At 47.5% G+C, this 16415-nt stretch overlaps 1 protein-coding gene across 2 annotated transcripts in view; it reads right to left on the reverse strand.

Annotated features, from left to right (window-relative positions):
* Window positions 1–704: 704 nt before the first annotated feature.
* NMD3 (NMD3 ribosome export adaptor) overlaps window positions 705–16415 on the reverse strand; it is a 49372-nt gene continuing 33661 nt past the window's right edge. For both annotated transcript variants that reach the window (XM_077290639.1, XM_077290640.1), the window contains exons 13-16: window positions 7127–7199; window positions 5593–5699; window positions 3877–3947; window positions 705–1017 (exon numbers count right to left, since the gene is read on the reverse strand). In XM_077290639.1, the coding sequence (XP_077146754.1) occupies window positions 884–1017; window positions 3877–3947; window positions 5593–5699; window positions 7127–7199 (385 nt within the window). In that variant the 3' untranslated portion in view covers window positions 705–883. The remainder of the gene's footprint in view (window positions 1018–3876; window positions 3948–5592; window positions 5700–7126; window positions 7200–16415) is intronic.

A 16415-nucleotide genomic window follows, 5' to 3' on the forward strand; every position in this document is an offset into this window, starting at 1 on the left:
CTGGTCTGTTGGTTATTTTACATGTATAAGAACTTTTTGGGGTTCACATTCCTTAAAGAGTCTGTCCACTACTTTAGTATTGATGACCTATCCTTAGAATACGTTATCAATGTCTGGTCGACCAGAGTCTGACACCCAGCACCCCTGCAAATTAGTTATTGGTGGCGGCAGTAGCCGGCTGGCAGTACCCACTTGCGGGGCTGCGCAGTCTTCTGGTAGCGGCTGCCGCAGGGTACTCTACATCCACCTCCTATTGTTCTGAATAGCAGGCAAATGTGTAGTACCAAACCACAACACTTCCAGAAGACGGCCAGCTCTGCAGGTGAGCATTTCTGGCCGACGACAACACCAATAGCAGCTGATTGGTGGCGGTGCTGAGTGTCGGACCCCGGCTAATCAGACACTGATGACCTAATTGGATAGGTCATCGATGCCAAAATAGTAGCATTCTCTTTAAATGAGAAAACCTCTTTAATATTTCCATTACATTTAGAAGAGAAAGTGAAGTAAAATTCACCTTCTCAATGTGAGGAGCTCTCGGTGCCAGAACAACAGAGGAACGTGAGACCTGAGATATGAAGCTCCAGATTCGTGTGAGGGGTTTTCAGTGTCTTTTGCAGTAATCTGTCCTGCAAACACCTGGAGAACGTCTTGTGCTCCTCAAAAGATGTCAGCACAGGAGAAAATGGAAAGATCCAAACAGCTTAACCATCAGTTATTTTAATATTTGGCAGTTGGAGGGAAAACACACAAGAGCTTAGTGTACAGTAATCCAAGTTCAGAGGGAATATGGACGAGCGCACGTTTAGACGTTCAGAATGAAATTGGACACATGTTAAATCCTCCTCTCAGAGACGCAGCAGCGGGAAGCTTTGAAGCAAGTCTATTGTGTCAGCATTTCTGCCCCTTCCCCACCGGTGGCATCGTGAGAAATGTGAAGATCTTCTAGCATCTCTGCCAGGCTGATTCTGGGCGCTCCCTCCTCATCAGTGTCACTCTCCACTGCAATGTTAGCATCTGAAAGAAGAAAAGCCAGCGTGAGCTCAGAGACCGAGCCGGCCAAAAAGTGCCGGGAAAGCACATCATGCAGGTTGTGCGGGACCTGAAGCGATCGCTGTACTTCTCACACAGAAAAGCAAGAACCTCACATGTGGGCAAACCGTTCACAACCAATGCATTTCACACAGAAGATATATGCTGTATATATGCTGTAATATCTATGTAGGTGTACAAGTAAGAAAAGGAGAGAGACTTACAACTGTGCGCCTGTATATGTACAGGTCTGCAGAGAAGAACTGATGCCGTTAAGCCGTTGTGAAGGCACGGGGAGGTCACCAAACACTGACCGGATTTACATTTCTCTCTGGTTCATTCACTTTACATTGTGTTCATTGGGAAGAATAAACTATTAATACTTCTAATATTTTATAGCATTTCCCTTACACCTGCCTAAATATTTGCCCAGAAATTTAGGCTATGTGCACACGTTGCGGATTGTATGCATTTTTTCACTTCGAATTCGTGGCAAAAAATGCATGCACAACACAGCCCATTGAATTCAATGGGATTCCGCAATGCTGTGCTAATATGCTGCGTATTTTTCAGCGGCGGAATCGTATCGCAGAAAAATACGCAGCATGCTCATTCTTTGTGCGGAATCGCCGCGATTCGGCACACATAGGAATGCATTGAAACGCTCACTTTACGCTTGGGGCTATGCCCACCATGCGTAAAGTGAGCGCTTCATGTGCGGTGGTACCCGGGTGTGGAGGAGAGGAGACTGTCCTCCAGGCCTTTGGGAACCATATTTCTGTTAAAGAATTAAAATAAAAAATATTGATATACTCACCTTCCGATGGCCCCCGAAGTCCTCCCGCCTCTCAGCGGTGCACGCGGTGGTTTCCATTCCCAGGGATGCATTGCGCAAAGGACCTGGGAAGACATCGCGGTCACGTGACCGTGACGTCACAAAGGTTCCTTCGCGCAATACATCCCTGGGAATGGAGGCCTTCGGGAACACCGCTGAAGAGATCGGGGGCCGTCGGAAGGTGAGAATAACCATTTTTTTATTATTATTATTTTTAACATTCTGCATAGGCAGCATCAATAGTAAAAAGTTGGTCACACTTGTCAAGCACTATGCTTGACAAGTGTGACCAACCTGTCAATCAGTTTTCCAAGCGATGCTACAGATTGCTTGCAAAACGCTAGCGTTTAGCAGGAAAACGCATGCCAATTCTGCATGCGTTATACCCACGGCAGGGAGTTGCAGAATTGCCGTGGAAATTTCCGCGGCAATTCTGCAACGTATGCACATAGCCTAATATGTAAGTTATGTTTGATTGGTGACAACTTCAGGAAAATATTAAAGTGTAACCATCGTTTTAATTTTTAATTCATAAATCAATTGAACACGTGAAAATAAGTAACTCTGTAATATGTCTTATCAGAGGAATCTGATTTTTTCTCTGTCAGAATTGATCAATGATTATCAAAATTCTCACTTGTGAGGTAAAATCTGTATTCAGGGAGGACAGACTCTCCATTACTAAGAGATGGCGGCTGCTATTAGGGAGATTCTATGTAGATGGGAGGAGCCAGACAGAGCTCCTCCCTCCTCATCTACATAGAATCTCACTAGTAGCAGCCGCCATCTCAGTAAAGCTACTTTCACACTAGCGTCGTTCGACGCATGTTGCAATGAATCGTTTTGGTGAAAAAAACGCATCCTGCAAAGTTGCCTGCAGGATGTGTTTTTTCTCCATAGACTTTCATTAGCGACGCATTGCGACGGAGTGCCACACGTCGCATTCGTCGTGCGACAGATGTGTCGTGTTTTGGCGGACCGTCGGCACAAAAAAGTTACATGTAACGTTTTTTTGTGCGTCGTGTCTGCCATTTCCGACCGCGCATGCGCGGCCGAAACTCCGCCCCTCCTCCCCGGACATTACAATGGGGCAGCGGATGCGTTGAAAAACTGCATCCGCTGCCCCTGTTGTGCTTTTATTTCACAGTATGCGTCGGTACGTCAGCCCAACGCACTGCGATGGGCCCGTACCGACGCTAGTGTGAAAGTAGCCTAATGGAGAGTCTGTCCTCACCCAATACAGATTTTACCTCAGGAGTGAGAATTTTGATAATCACTGATCAATTCTGACAGAGAAAGAAGCTGATTCCTCGGATAAGACATATTACAGGATTACTTAATTTCACATACTTTATGACATAAAACTTAAAATGACTGTTATACTTTTAGGGGGATATACGAATATAAATGTGGCAGAGATCTGGCACAATATGCACCAAAACAAGTCTTGCATCACTTTATACATTTTAGGTCATTTTCAGCAGGAGGCTTGGCTTTTTGGAAATGTGTACCTTTATGAGAAAGGGCTGTGGCTTTACAAGCAGCAACATTCACCAAAATGTGGTGCCTATTTCTGTCACAAAGTAAGACAACCAATAAAAGGTGTAAACGTAAACTATACTGTCTAACGATGCTCCAAATATATCAATGTGATTAGTGTGACCGTCTAGTTTAAAGATGGCTGTCAGATGAACAGTGATGCGGCTGATAACTCGGCAGACTGTTACCTCTGCTGACGTTCTACCAGACTCCTCAGGCAGCGGCTCATCTCAACGAGAACAAAAGGAGCAGCGACAAAAGGATCTGTCTCTCCCTACATCATCTGTCAGGGGAAAGTCGGGAGGCCCCCATACACATTAGACAGCTCATCCTGCAGATAAAAGCAGGTCCAGCTAATGTGTATGTGGGCCTTCAGTGTGCTCTCCTAACATGCTCCATTATCTAATCTCCATTTCATGTAGAACACAATATACCAAATTAGCAGTTTCAGAGAAAAAGCAGTTCCTTACTTTTATAAATATTAACATTTTTCCGCAAAATTTCATCTTCCTCTAGATCTTCAAGGAAATCTTGATATTGCCTGGTAAGAAAAAGGAAAAATAAAAACCATGTATGTAGACAATGAAACAGAATAATATGGCTCCAAAAATGTTCTAGTGCTAAATTCTTAGTATTTTTGGGAACAATCAATCAATCATACGACAGCCTTCAGTGCTTTCCATGAAGGGCAGCCAGTGGGCCGTATCCGTCCAGGGGAGATGTACTATGTCTTCACCACTCATCCATTAGCTTCACCTAATGGCAATAATATAGGTCCAAACAATCAAATAACGCTCCTCACCTGAGCTCAATAGTCTTATTGTGCTTCATTCAAGTAAATTCAGTTGTGTCACCCAACAAGTGAGGTATGGGACAGGGAATACAGATGAACAGCACATGGTCTATGGCTGTTTCACATGACTGATGCCCAAGGCCCCGGGAAAGCATCAAGTAGGAGATGAAACGGTGGAAGACCATGTGCTGTTCATTTTTGTCCGAACTATGTGCTTCAATAAAATAAAAACCGCTGGGGGCGTTTCAGAGAAGAAACATAATGGAGACTGGAGCCAGGGAAGAGCAACTAGTTGAAGAAGCAGGTCCTCACTGGCTTCTCCCGACCTGCTCCACTAGACTGACAGGTCTCTCCGGTCAATGTAACTGAGCAGGCAGGAAAAAGCTGGTGGGGGAGAGGACTCTGCAACTAGTCACCTAGTCAGGCATCATGAATCAGCCAACAGGTTCACTTACATGTGTGCTATCAGACCAGGGACTCTCATATTCAAAAAAAAGAAAGCGGCATCTATCTTGCAGGTTTTTGGTTTTGGAGGTAGATGTTTAAAAAAAAATGAGCATATGCATGGACATGAATAACGGAGGACATTCTATGCTTTTATCAGATTTTCCCACCAAGAAATATGGAAGCAGAGGTCAGCAGACATTTAGCCAAAAGACAACTTATGCTGAGCAATTAAGCCTTGTGCATAATTGGCATCCCAATTTGGTCAACCAGGTTGAGGTCAAACCTCTGGTTGGGTTAGCCATGATTCCTATTAGAAAACCATTTTATATGTTCTTCAATGTCCACAGGGTGCATAGTCAACACAAACATCTATCTGGCACATGATCCAGTGTAGGCAGGATGAGGTACCGGGTCTCGGAGCAGGACCAAACAATGGAGCAAGCACCCATCTCTCCAAGTATTCTCTGTGTGGATGTGGTGGTAATCTCAACAGGAAGGACAGGTGTCAGAGAACCCCAATCTGGGGCAACAGGTCCTAGAGATGAGATCTGCATCTGGAATACATTTATGGCATATCATGTAGATATGCCATATGTGCCTAAGATGGGAATACCCCTTTAACTAAAACATCCGATATAAACAAAAAAAGATACATATATATATTCCCAGACTAAAACATTTCCTGTGCAAAATGCTAGTCTCCACAAGGGATTTTAAAGGCAAAGTTTCTCTAATGTTGACAAAACCTTTGTGTCCTTCAGAGATGACATTTCCAGTACTTTGGACTCCTCCAGCCAATAAGTAGGAGAATTGTTAGGACACTGAATCCTAAACTGAATTTAGAAGTGATGAGCGCCATCATGTCACATTCATCTGCCAAACGGACACAAAATAGACCTGTTGATGTAAAACCTGCAGCGCCTGCATGGATATTCGACCTACAGACCTTTCATCATCTGTGTCCATGCCTTCCTTTTCTCTTTCTAGCTCTTTCAGCTTCCAGTTTCTCCGCCGCTGACGTCTAGAACGGTCATAACTCTTCTTAATTAAAACCTGAACGAAAGATCAAAAGAAATATATACGTCAAAGGCGATCTGAAGACCTTCTCTCAGCACATGGCAATTAAACTAACTCTTGGCATGTTACAGAGCACTACCACTATCTGCTTTACTATAGCTCCTGGAAAAAGAACTCATTTTGCAAACATAAAAAAAAATAAAAAAAAAAAATCAGAAAATAAGTGCTCCATACCTAAAAAGTGCATTAGTAAGATAAATATAGATTATAGATAAAAAGGGGACAAAATTTTGGGCAATGACTCCAGGCAATGATGTGCGCCACTCTTAAAATCCAACTAGCACAGCCAAATGGTAGGTAGGCGAGTGTATATATTGTATGTATCGTATATATACATACACACAATCTCATATACATGCGTCATGCTTCCTAGGCAGCACCTCCTCCTTTATGCAAGAGGAAGCGGCTGGAACGGTCTGCTCGCAATCTCCCATCTGCAGATAAAGTGGAGCACCCCTTTAAGACGTATTCTTACTAAAAGTATCAATAGATGGAATCCTACCACTCCTCATCCGGCAGACTAAGGTCGCATGTGAGAAATGGGGAAAAGCCGGCCGTCACAGCTTTCCCAATAGGATCGGGCTTCGGTCTGAACCCTGTTACTACACGCTCTGCAGTTATTAGGCAAGTGAGTATTTTGATCAGATCAAGTTTTTTTATGATTTTCTAACTCCAAACTGTATAAAGCTGAATGCTGATTGGATGAAGCAGATCAGCTGATGTGCATTTGTGTAAAGAGGGAGGGTGTAAGGATACAACATGATTGTGCGCAATCATTATCAATAGTGGGCAAAATTATTAGGCCGCTTTTTTTCCTCAAGCAAAATGGGCCCCCCAAAAAAATTAACTGACTCTGAAAAGTCACAACTTGTTACAGAGGGATGCAGCACTCCTGAATTTGCTAAGATATTGGGATGTGATCACAGAACCATCAAAAGTTTTGCTGCAAATAGTCATCAGGGTCGCAAAAAACATGTCGAGAAGAATAGTCTGAACATTAGCTACAAAAGATTAAGAGAAGAATCACACGTGAAGCGACTATCGGGCCGTGATATTCCAGAACTGCAGCCTTCCTGGAGAGCCCAGGCTGGTGCTGCCCAAAAAGCTGCAGACCCCGACAGACTATGGATGGACGGCGCATGACTTACTGAAAAACAAGGGGGCTAATATTGGTCACTGGGACTAAGCGAGGTTTTGGGTGGCCACTCGCTCTGTCCATCCTGGAGGAGCTACATACAGGTGCTAGTACTGCAATGTCCATCAGCAGATTTACAGGCCACGACAAGTATATAGCAGCCATAGTCCTGCAGCGGAGGATATGGGTCAGTGTCAGCGGGCCAGCTCTCCTACAAACGTCCATTTCTAACCCAAGAGTGCCATCCAGGGGACATGAAGAGACTTACCACGTCAGGTACATGATGAGGATTCATCTTGTTAATAAACTCATCATTCAGATTACAGTTTGCCAAATCAAACCTGAAACAGAAACATAAGAGTCCTCAGCCACGTCTGGTAACTGGCGGGATTATTGCAGTTTCAGGGTCTTTGTTTTCTGCCGTTTAGCAATATTCACAAGTGCCGAAACAAAGCAGATCATCAGAGAGCAGCGGAGCTGGGATGACTGGGAGGTGTGTGTAATTTACCAGTACACCCACACACTCTCCAGAGGGAAGAGCATCTCCCAGCACTCCAGATAACGGTGACACTACTGGGGCACAAACTGTCCGAAAATAAAGCAGGAAGATATTATCTGGGTGTGCGTATGTATACGAGTGTGTAATATATATAATACACACACACGTACATACATAATGCTGTGCATAAATGAGTAAACCCCCATGTAAAAGTAACATTTTTATCAATAGCTCACTGAACACAAGAATAATTGCCATAATTTGGGCAAGACTGTTTCATAGAACATTTTTTAACCCATAATATAACAAAGGTTAATAATATAACTTTCATAACAAAAGCTTCAGTTTTACTCAACTTAGTGGATGCAAAAATGAGTACACCCCACATAAAAAAACTACTACAATAACGATTTTGTATGATCTCCATGATTTTTTAAAGGGAACCTGTCAGCAGGATTGTGCTACGTAAACTACACACTGTCAGGTCGGCGCCGTTATACTGATTACAATGATACCTTGGTTGATGAAATCCGTCTTGTGGTTGTTGTTTAATCTTTATTTTCAGCTTTCAGTTAATGATATTCTCGTGCTCCGGGGCGGCCTGTGGGGGGTCTTCATGTGGGGCTCTGATTAGGTATTCATGTGTATGGGCTTCTGACAGGTCACTGATCCCTCACTGACCTGCCTATTTTACATAATGCATAGAATATGGTTTTGGAAAAAAAAAAAAAAAAAAAAAAATCACATTCATCAGGCAGGCAGCTGCTCTGTAGCAGGATACGGGGGATAATATGCATGTATTCATTTTATTTAGAAATAGTTTTGCTAGAGAAAAAAAAAATCTTAATAGTGCCAGCAGCCGTGCCTGCACAGTAGCATCTGACCCTGGAGGCTCCTTCCAACTCTAACAATCTATGATCTATCGCATTCCAATTGATGCTACTGCACAGGCACCGGCACCATCTTGAGAAAAAAAAATTAGGTTCCATTAAGATGATGCCTGCGAAGTAGCATTGTTCTGATAGATGTGCAGGCACAGTCGCTGGCGCCATTTTGATTAAGATAATTTTTTTTCCCCAACACCACTATATGTCTAAATAAAATGAATACATGCATATTATCCCCCGTATCCTGCTACAGAGCAGCCGCATGCCTGATGACTGATTTTTTTTTTTCAAACCATATTATATTCAGTATGTAAACTAGGGGACAGATTAGTGAGGGATCAGTGACCTGTCAGCAGCCATACTGGTGAATACCTAATCAGAGCACCACATGCAGACCCCCACAGGCCGCCCCGGAGAACGAGCATATCATTAACTGAAAGCTGAAAAGAGGGATTTTTGGTTCTTACCGTAAAATCTCTTTCTTGGAGCCTTCATTGGGGGACACAGGTAACCATGGGTGTATGCTGTTGTCACTAGGAGGCTGACACTATGCAAATAAAGAAGAAGTAACTCCTCCCCGGCAGTATACACCCTCCGACAGGCACCAGGCAACTCAGTTGGTGCAAAAGCAGTAGTAGGAACAGGTAATATAAAACTCAACCTATGTACCAACCCACAACAACGGCACGTTAGCCAACACGGTACAACTTCAAGGGAGGGTGCTGTGTCCCCCAATGAAGGCTCCAAGAAAGAGATTTTACGGTAAGAACCAAAAATCCCTCTTTCTTTCTCGCTTCATTGGGGGACACAGGTAACCATGGGACGTCCAAAAGCAGTCCCTAGGGCGGGTATTCTGCAGAAAAAGAGGAGTCAGGTTGGCCGGTGAGAAACCGCCGCCTGCAGTATCCTCCTACCCAGGCTCGCGTCCGCGGAAGCCTGAGTATGCACCCCGTAGAATTTGACAAAGGTGTGCATGGAAGACCACGTAGCGGCCTTGCAAACCTGCGAGGCCGAAGCTTGGTGACGAACTGCCCAGGAAGCTCCCACTGCCCGGGTAGAGTGAGCCTTCACCCCCGAAGGAGGCGGTTTGTCTTGGACGCGGTATGCCTCCAAAACCGCCGAACGGATCCAACGAGCAATCGTGGACTTGGAGGCAGGAAGACCCTTTCGACGCCCATCCGAGACGACGAACAGAGGATCGGCCTGACGAAAAGAGGCAGTTCTGGCGATGTAAATCCGGATAGCCCTGACCACATCCAGCTTGTGAAGGGATTTCTCCAATGGATGAACCGGGGAAGGGCAAAAGGACGGGAGGACAATGTCCTCGTTGATATGAAAAGATGAGACAACTTTCGGTAAGAAGGAAGGAACCGGACGAAGAACTGCTTTGTCTTGATGCAGGACCAGAAAGGGAGAACGGCAGGATAAAGCCGCCAGCTCTGAAACCCTTCTAATGGAGGTGATGGCGATCAAAAAGGCTACCTTCCAGGATAGAAGCGAGAAGGAAACATTCTGAAGCGGTTCAAAGGGCGGCCGCTGCAGGGCATCTAAGACGAGGTTGAGATCCCAAGGCTCAACAGGAGACCGGTAAGGGGGAGCTATATGAGCGACCCCCTGGATGAAGGTCCTCACCTGAGGCAGGGAAGCCAGGTCTCTTTGAAAAAGAATTGATAGAGCGGAGATCTGACCCTTCAAGGTGCTAAGGGAAAGACCCGAATCTAGGCCCGTTTGAAGAAAGCTGAGAAGGGAAGGAAGGGAAAAGGTCATAGGAAACAGATTGTTATCCTGACACCACCGGAAAAAGGCCTTCCAACATCTGTGGTAGACACGCGATGAGGCCGGTTTCCTCGCTCTTATCATAGTCTGGATGACGCTATGAGAAAAACCCGCGTTCTTCAGGACCGCGGCCTCAACGGCCATACCGTTAAATTCAGCGACCGAGAATTCGGGTGGGAGAGAGGCCCCTGTGAAAGAAGGTCCGGAAGATTCGGAAGTCTCCACGGAACATCCGATAACATGTTTATCAGCTCTGCGTACCAGGCTCTGCGAGGCCAATCTGGAGCTACCAAGAGTACGGGGACCCCTTCCGACTTGATCTTCTTTACGACCCTTGGAATCAGAGGGAGAGGCGGGAACAGATAGGGCATCCGGAACTGGGCCCAAGAGATCAAGAGAGCGTCGCATCCGACGGCCATCGGGTCCCGAGACCTGGCGACGTACTGAGGAACTTTGTGGTTTGCCCGGGAGGCCATCAAGTCGACGTCTGGAACGCCCCACCGCTGGCAAATCTGGCTGAAGATTGCTGGAAGAAGAGACCACTCGCCCGCCACGATGCCCTGGCGACTTAGAAAGTTGGCCTCCCAATTGTCCACCCCTGGGATGTGGACGGCTGACAGAGAGGGAACATGACCCTCCGCCCAGCGGAAAATTTTTGCTACTTCCGCCATGACTTGACTGCTTCGAGTCCCCCCTTGGTGATTTATGTATGCCACGGCCGTGGCGTTGTCCGACTGAATGCGGACCGGCTTTCCCGAAAGGAGGGACTCCCAGCGGATGAGGGCTAGGAAGATGGCTCTGATTTCCAAGAGGTTGATCGAGAGGCACGCCTCTCGAGCAGTCCAGCGGCCCTGGGCTGTGAGGTGGAGAAAGACTGCTCCCCAACCTTGGAGACTGGCGTCGGTGGTAATCACCTGCCAGTGGGGGGGTAAAAATGACCTCCCGCGGAGAATGGAGGTGGACAGCGTCCACCAAGAGAGAGACTGTCTCGCCCTGGGGGAGAGGCGAAACGGACGGTCCAGGGAAAGCGGGTTCCTGTCCCAGGCAGACAGAAGAGCCAGCTGGAGGGGACGAGAGTGGAACTGAGCATAAGGGACCGCTTCCATAGAAGCGACCATTCTCCCCAGAACTCTCATGGCTAGACGAAGGGACAGAGGACTCGGACCCTTTAGCGCTCTGACACCCCGACGAAGAGAAAGAAACTTCTCCTTGGGAAGGAAGACCTGAGCCCGAAAGGTATCGAATTCCATGCCTAGGAACTCCAGCCGCTGGGTTGGAATCAAGGAAGACTTCTGGTAGTTGATCAACCAGCCTAGGCGAACTAAGGTGTCCAGAGTAAGATGGAGGCTCTGGCTGCAATCCCCCTGGGATGAGCCCTTGATCAATAGGTCGTCGAGGTATGGGATTACCAGAATCCCTTTTGAACGCAGGATGGCCATGACAGCTGCCATGACCTTCGTAAAGACCTTGGGAGCAGATGCCAGCCCGAAGGGGAGGGCAGTGAACTGGTAATGATGCTCCCTGATCGCGAATCGGAGGAACCTCTGATGTTGCACGCAAATAGGAATGTGAAGGTACGCATCCCGAATGTCCACTGAGCACAGAAACTCTCCCGGCTCCATGGACGCGATCACCGAGCGCAGAGATTCCATTTTGAAGTGTTGAATCCGAAGGTGGCGGTTCAATCGTTTGAGATCCAGAATCGGACGGAGAGAGCCGTCCTTTTTTGGAACCACGAACAGGTTTGAATAAAACCCGGAAAACCGCTGGCAAAAAGGCACCGGCACTACGACTCCCGAGGCGAGGAGCGAATCGACGGCCTGGAGAAGCCCTGGGAGATGAGAGGGCTGTTTGGGAGGACGAGAGAGCATGAAACGTCTTCCTGGGGGCGAAGAAAACTCTATTTTGTAGCCTGACGTGACGATCTCCCTGACCCATGCGTCGTCGACTACTGAAAGCCAAACCTCTGAGAATAGAAGCAGGCGGCCTCCCACCCTGGAAGGAGTTCCAGGTGGGGGCGACCCGTCATTTATTAGAAAACCTGCGGCCCCGAGATCCCGATGGTTTTGCGGGGTGGCTCTTGGCTCTCCAGCGTGGCGGAGGCCTGAAAGAAGGTTTTCTTCGGTCCCCCTGTGAAGAGGAACGGTCCTGGACGGGGTTTCCCGAAGAGGCAAAAGACCGAAAGGGACGAAAGGACTGGGGACCTCTCCTGTTGAAGGGACGTTTAGGCTTGGACTGGGGTAAGGAGGTACTCTTACCGCCAGTAGCGTCCGAGATCATTTGATCTAGCTGCGAGCCGAAGAGTCTGGAGCCCTGGAAGGGCAGACCAGTGAGCGATTTCTTAGATGCGGGGTCAGCATTCCACGCCTTTAACCAAAGAATCCGGCGAATGGCGACAATGTTGCCATTAGCCCTGGTAGAGCAGGCCGCTGCATCAAGGGAGGCATTCATCAGGTATTTTCCTGCCAGTGGAATCTGATCCGCTAATTCAGACAGTTCTTCAGCAGGAGCAGAGGCCGAAATGCCCCTGCGCAGGGTCTTGGCCCAGGCTGATACAGCCTTGGCTACCCATGATGAGGCGAAAATAGGGCAAAGGGAGGCTCCGGAGGCCTCAAATGCTGATTTTGCTAGCGCCTCAATTTGTCTGTCCAAGGGGTCCTTAAGGGAAGCCGCGTCCTGAATAGACAGAACTGTCTGTGAAGATAGCCTGGACACAGGCGGGTCTACCTTAGGAGACTCGGACCACTTGGAGACCAGGTCGGAGTGAAAAGGGTATAACACATCAAGTAGTTTCCTACCTGGGAAACGCTTGCCAGGGTTTTCCCAGTGAGTGGCGGTAGTGTTGTCAAACTCCTTGTGATTAGGGAAAACCCTAGAGGGACGTTTAATCCGTTTAAAAGCAATGGAGACGTCCTGAGAGCTTGCCTCATCTTCCTTAAGATCAAGCGTCTGAATGATAGCTGAAATAAGGCTATCAACCATGTCTTGTGTTCCGGAAGTCTGATCTGCATCTGAGTCAGATTCCGACTGAGAAGTTACGTCAGACCCGAGGTCCGCCTGTGAGGAAGGGGAACGGGCAGATTGGGGAATCCCGATGTGGTCCGGTGAACTGGAGAAGGATCTAGATAAGGTCCGTTTTCTGTCTCTTTTGTCCGGTCTGCCTCTGTGAGAGTCTAGGACAGGTGCGGGCGAATCGCCGTGAGAGGCGTTCGTGGCACTGGTGGCATTAGAGAGAAGCGGGATGCGTTCAAGTGCCTGGACCAGGGACTGAGAAACCTTAGTCAGGTCGGACACAGATTGAGACATAGCAACAGCCCACTCCGGGGGAGGGGGGGTGCACTCATCCCGGGACCCTGAAGCCTCCAGGGGAGCTGACATGGTGGGAGGAATGCAGGACGGGCAGAAAGGAGATGGCTGACCTGAAACCCACTTTTTCTTACAGTGAGCGCAGGCGTAATGGATGGCCGTAGGGGCAAAGGCCGGGGTGGGGTCGGACATAGGTGGATATTACCTTGTCCCCAGAGAATACTGCCAGGTGGAGTAGGAGGTAGCGCTGAGCCTGGTGAAAGACAGCGGTAACCGCAGGTGCCTGTGTTCCCCCGAGAAATCCTGTGTCCTACGCGATGAGCAGACGCTGACACGCTGACAGGAAGCAGGAGAAAAGAGCGCGGAGAAAGTGCGACGCTGTGGGCGTGCACAGGATCGAAGGGGGGAAAGAAAGGAACGCCCCCTGTAAAACTGAAAGTAATCCGGCCGCTATACCGTCGACCGCCACAAGAGGGCGCTCAAGCGGCAAGAAAGGGAAAAGCCGGGAGATGCTGCACATCCCGGCTGCAGTAATTCCGGCCACCACCAGAGGGCGCTCAAGCGCTAAGAAAGGGATAAACAGTGAGGCAGAGAGAAATGGCGGGCGAACGGGCCTGCAAGTTTGAATAAGGAGGGGGAAAAGATGCCAGCCTTCCTGCTCCCATTCTATGCAGCCCACTTCCCTGTCAGATGCACCCCTATGGTAAGAGGGGATCACCGCTGGGCAGGGTATTGGTGGGGGAGGGGAGGTGGGGGATTTTGTTGATTGAAGATTCCCTACCTGCAGATGAGGAAGCATCAGGATCCCTGGTAGATAGAGGGTCCTGGAAGTAGTCCTCCTTCCCGCGCCACGACTCTCCGGCGCAGAAGACGGCGTCGACCCCTGAACAGGGGGAGAGGGTCACTGGATGTGACCGCCGTCTACCTCAGCCCGCTCCGAGGAGAGGGATGAGGAGGGGAAACGGGCAGGACTGGCCACTGAAGAAAGGGTCACCCTGAACACCCGAAGGGGTGACAGGGGACAAAGTCCTGCCCAGCGGGTCCGAGAGGGTGCGATGTGGGTGATACCACACTGCTCTCTCGGTCGCTCAAAGTGGGGAAGACAGGGTGAGAAAACTGCACCCTGTTACCCTGAAGAAAGTATCTGAAAAAGAAAGGGGAAATGATTAAAAACAAACAACAAATCCCTGTAAAAGAAATGCGGATCTGGTGTTAGATCCAGGTCCGCCTCCTACAGACACTAAGCAAAAACTGAGTTGCCTGGTGCCTGTCGGAGGGTGTATACTGCCGGGGAGGAGTTACTTCTTCTTTATTTGCATAGTGTCAGCCTCCTAGTGACAACAGCATACACCCATGGTTACCTGTGTCCCCCAATGAAGCGAGAAAGAAATAAAGATTAAACAACAACCACAAGACGGATTTCATCAACCAGAGGATCATTAATCAGTATAACAGCGCCGACCTGACAGTGTCTGTAGGTTACTGCGCACGATCCTGCCGACAGGTTCCCTTTAACGAACAAATTAAATTGGGCTCAGACAAATTGGCCAATTTGTGTGCTAAGTACCTTTACTATCTAAGGCTGCTTTCACACTAGCGTCGGTACGGGGCTGTAGCGCTGCGTCGGCCCGACGCATACTGTGAAAAAAATGCCCGATGTGGGCAGCGGAAGCAGTCTTACGACGCTTCCGCTGCCACATTGCAAGGTCCGGGGAGGAGGGGGCAGAGTTTCGGCCGCGCATGCGTGGTCGAAAATGGCGGACTCAAACACACAAAAAAAGTTACATGTTTTTTTGTGGCGGCGGTCCGCCAAAACACGACGCAACCATTGCACGACGGTTGCGACGTGTGGCAATACGTCGGTAATGTAAGTCTATGGGGAAAAAACCCATCCTGCAGACAACTTTCAGGATGCGTTTTTTCTCCTAAACGACGCATTGTAACGTGCAGCCAAAAACGCTAGTGTGAAAGTAGCCTTACACGTTTCCTACAGCAGTAATGCAATTACAATTTCATATATTTATTGTGTACATATTATAGCGTTTCAGAGCACAGCTTTAATTTGTTCGTTATATAGCGCGGCACTCTTAGCTTGCACCTGTTCACACTTGTCTTTTTCTGCTTAGAAGTGCCGGTCAGTTTTTTTATATTTGTGATGCTCCATGATTTTTCAGGACAGCACCAAGTCTTCTAGGCATAGAATGAACAAGTTGGCGACATGATCCAACATCTACATTTTCCCATTCTTCAATAACGACCTCTTTAGAGCCTGGACCCCCACAGAACAGTCCATGGCCGGCTTCTGCTTCTATTTTCCAACATAATCTGCCAGATAATGTATTTAGAAAAGCCATTCTTCTGCAGGCTCCTGTCCATAAACGTTCTTCTAAATAACTGAAGGTACAATTGAAGCCACATGAGCTGTAAGGCAAAGGACTGTAGCTGTGTGCCCCGATGCAAGAGTCCATGCTGGACCTCGCCTGATCTATGATAGAAAGTGCCGCAATAATCTTCTTTTACCATGTCTAAACAATCATGAGATAGTTCTTGATCTTTCCAGTTGTGGCAGCCCTTATCCATAGGAACCAGCGACATCCAAACTTATTTTTGTAATAAAAGGACTATTTAAATCAGGTTTTTGTTACATGTTTTATAACCAATTTTTAACAATGTTTTTACTTTCATATCGTAATCTGTATTAAAAATAGCTGTTTAATTTTAATTTATAATAAAGATGATATGGAGAGAGAGGAAAAATGCAAAAAAATAAAAATAAAAAAAAATGCACTAGTGCAGTAATGGCTATGCCTGGTGTCCTTATAGTACTAAACAAGGCTTCGCACAGCTAATACTGTATTTCCACAGATCTGGAGCCTTAATGGCTTTATGGTTACTGGTTATCTAAACTTACTAAAAAGCACTTTGGACCAAGCAGAACATACAAGTCAAGGCAAAGTGAAGAAATTCCCATTTTTTGGGAGGATGTAGAGAGGAGAATAATCATTAAAGAATCGCGCCTCCTCCCATCAAACCTTTTATCCTCTTTATTTATTGCAGTCATCATATTATACAGCACTGTGTACTTATGA

The sequence above is a fragment of the Ranitomeya variabilis genome, chromosome 2 (genome assembly GCF_051348905.1).
Source record: "Ranitomeya variabilis isolate aRanVar5 chromosome 2, aRanVar5.hap1, whole genome shotgun sequence".
NCBI lineage: Eukaryota > Metazoa > Chordata > Amphibia > Anura > Dendrobatidae > Ranitomeya > Ranitomeya variabilis.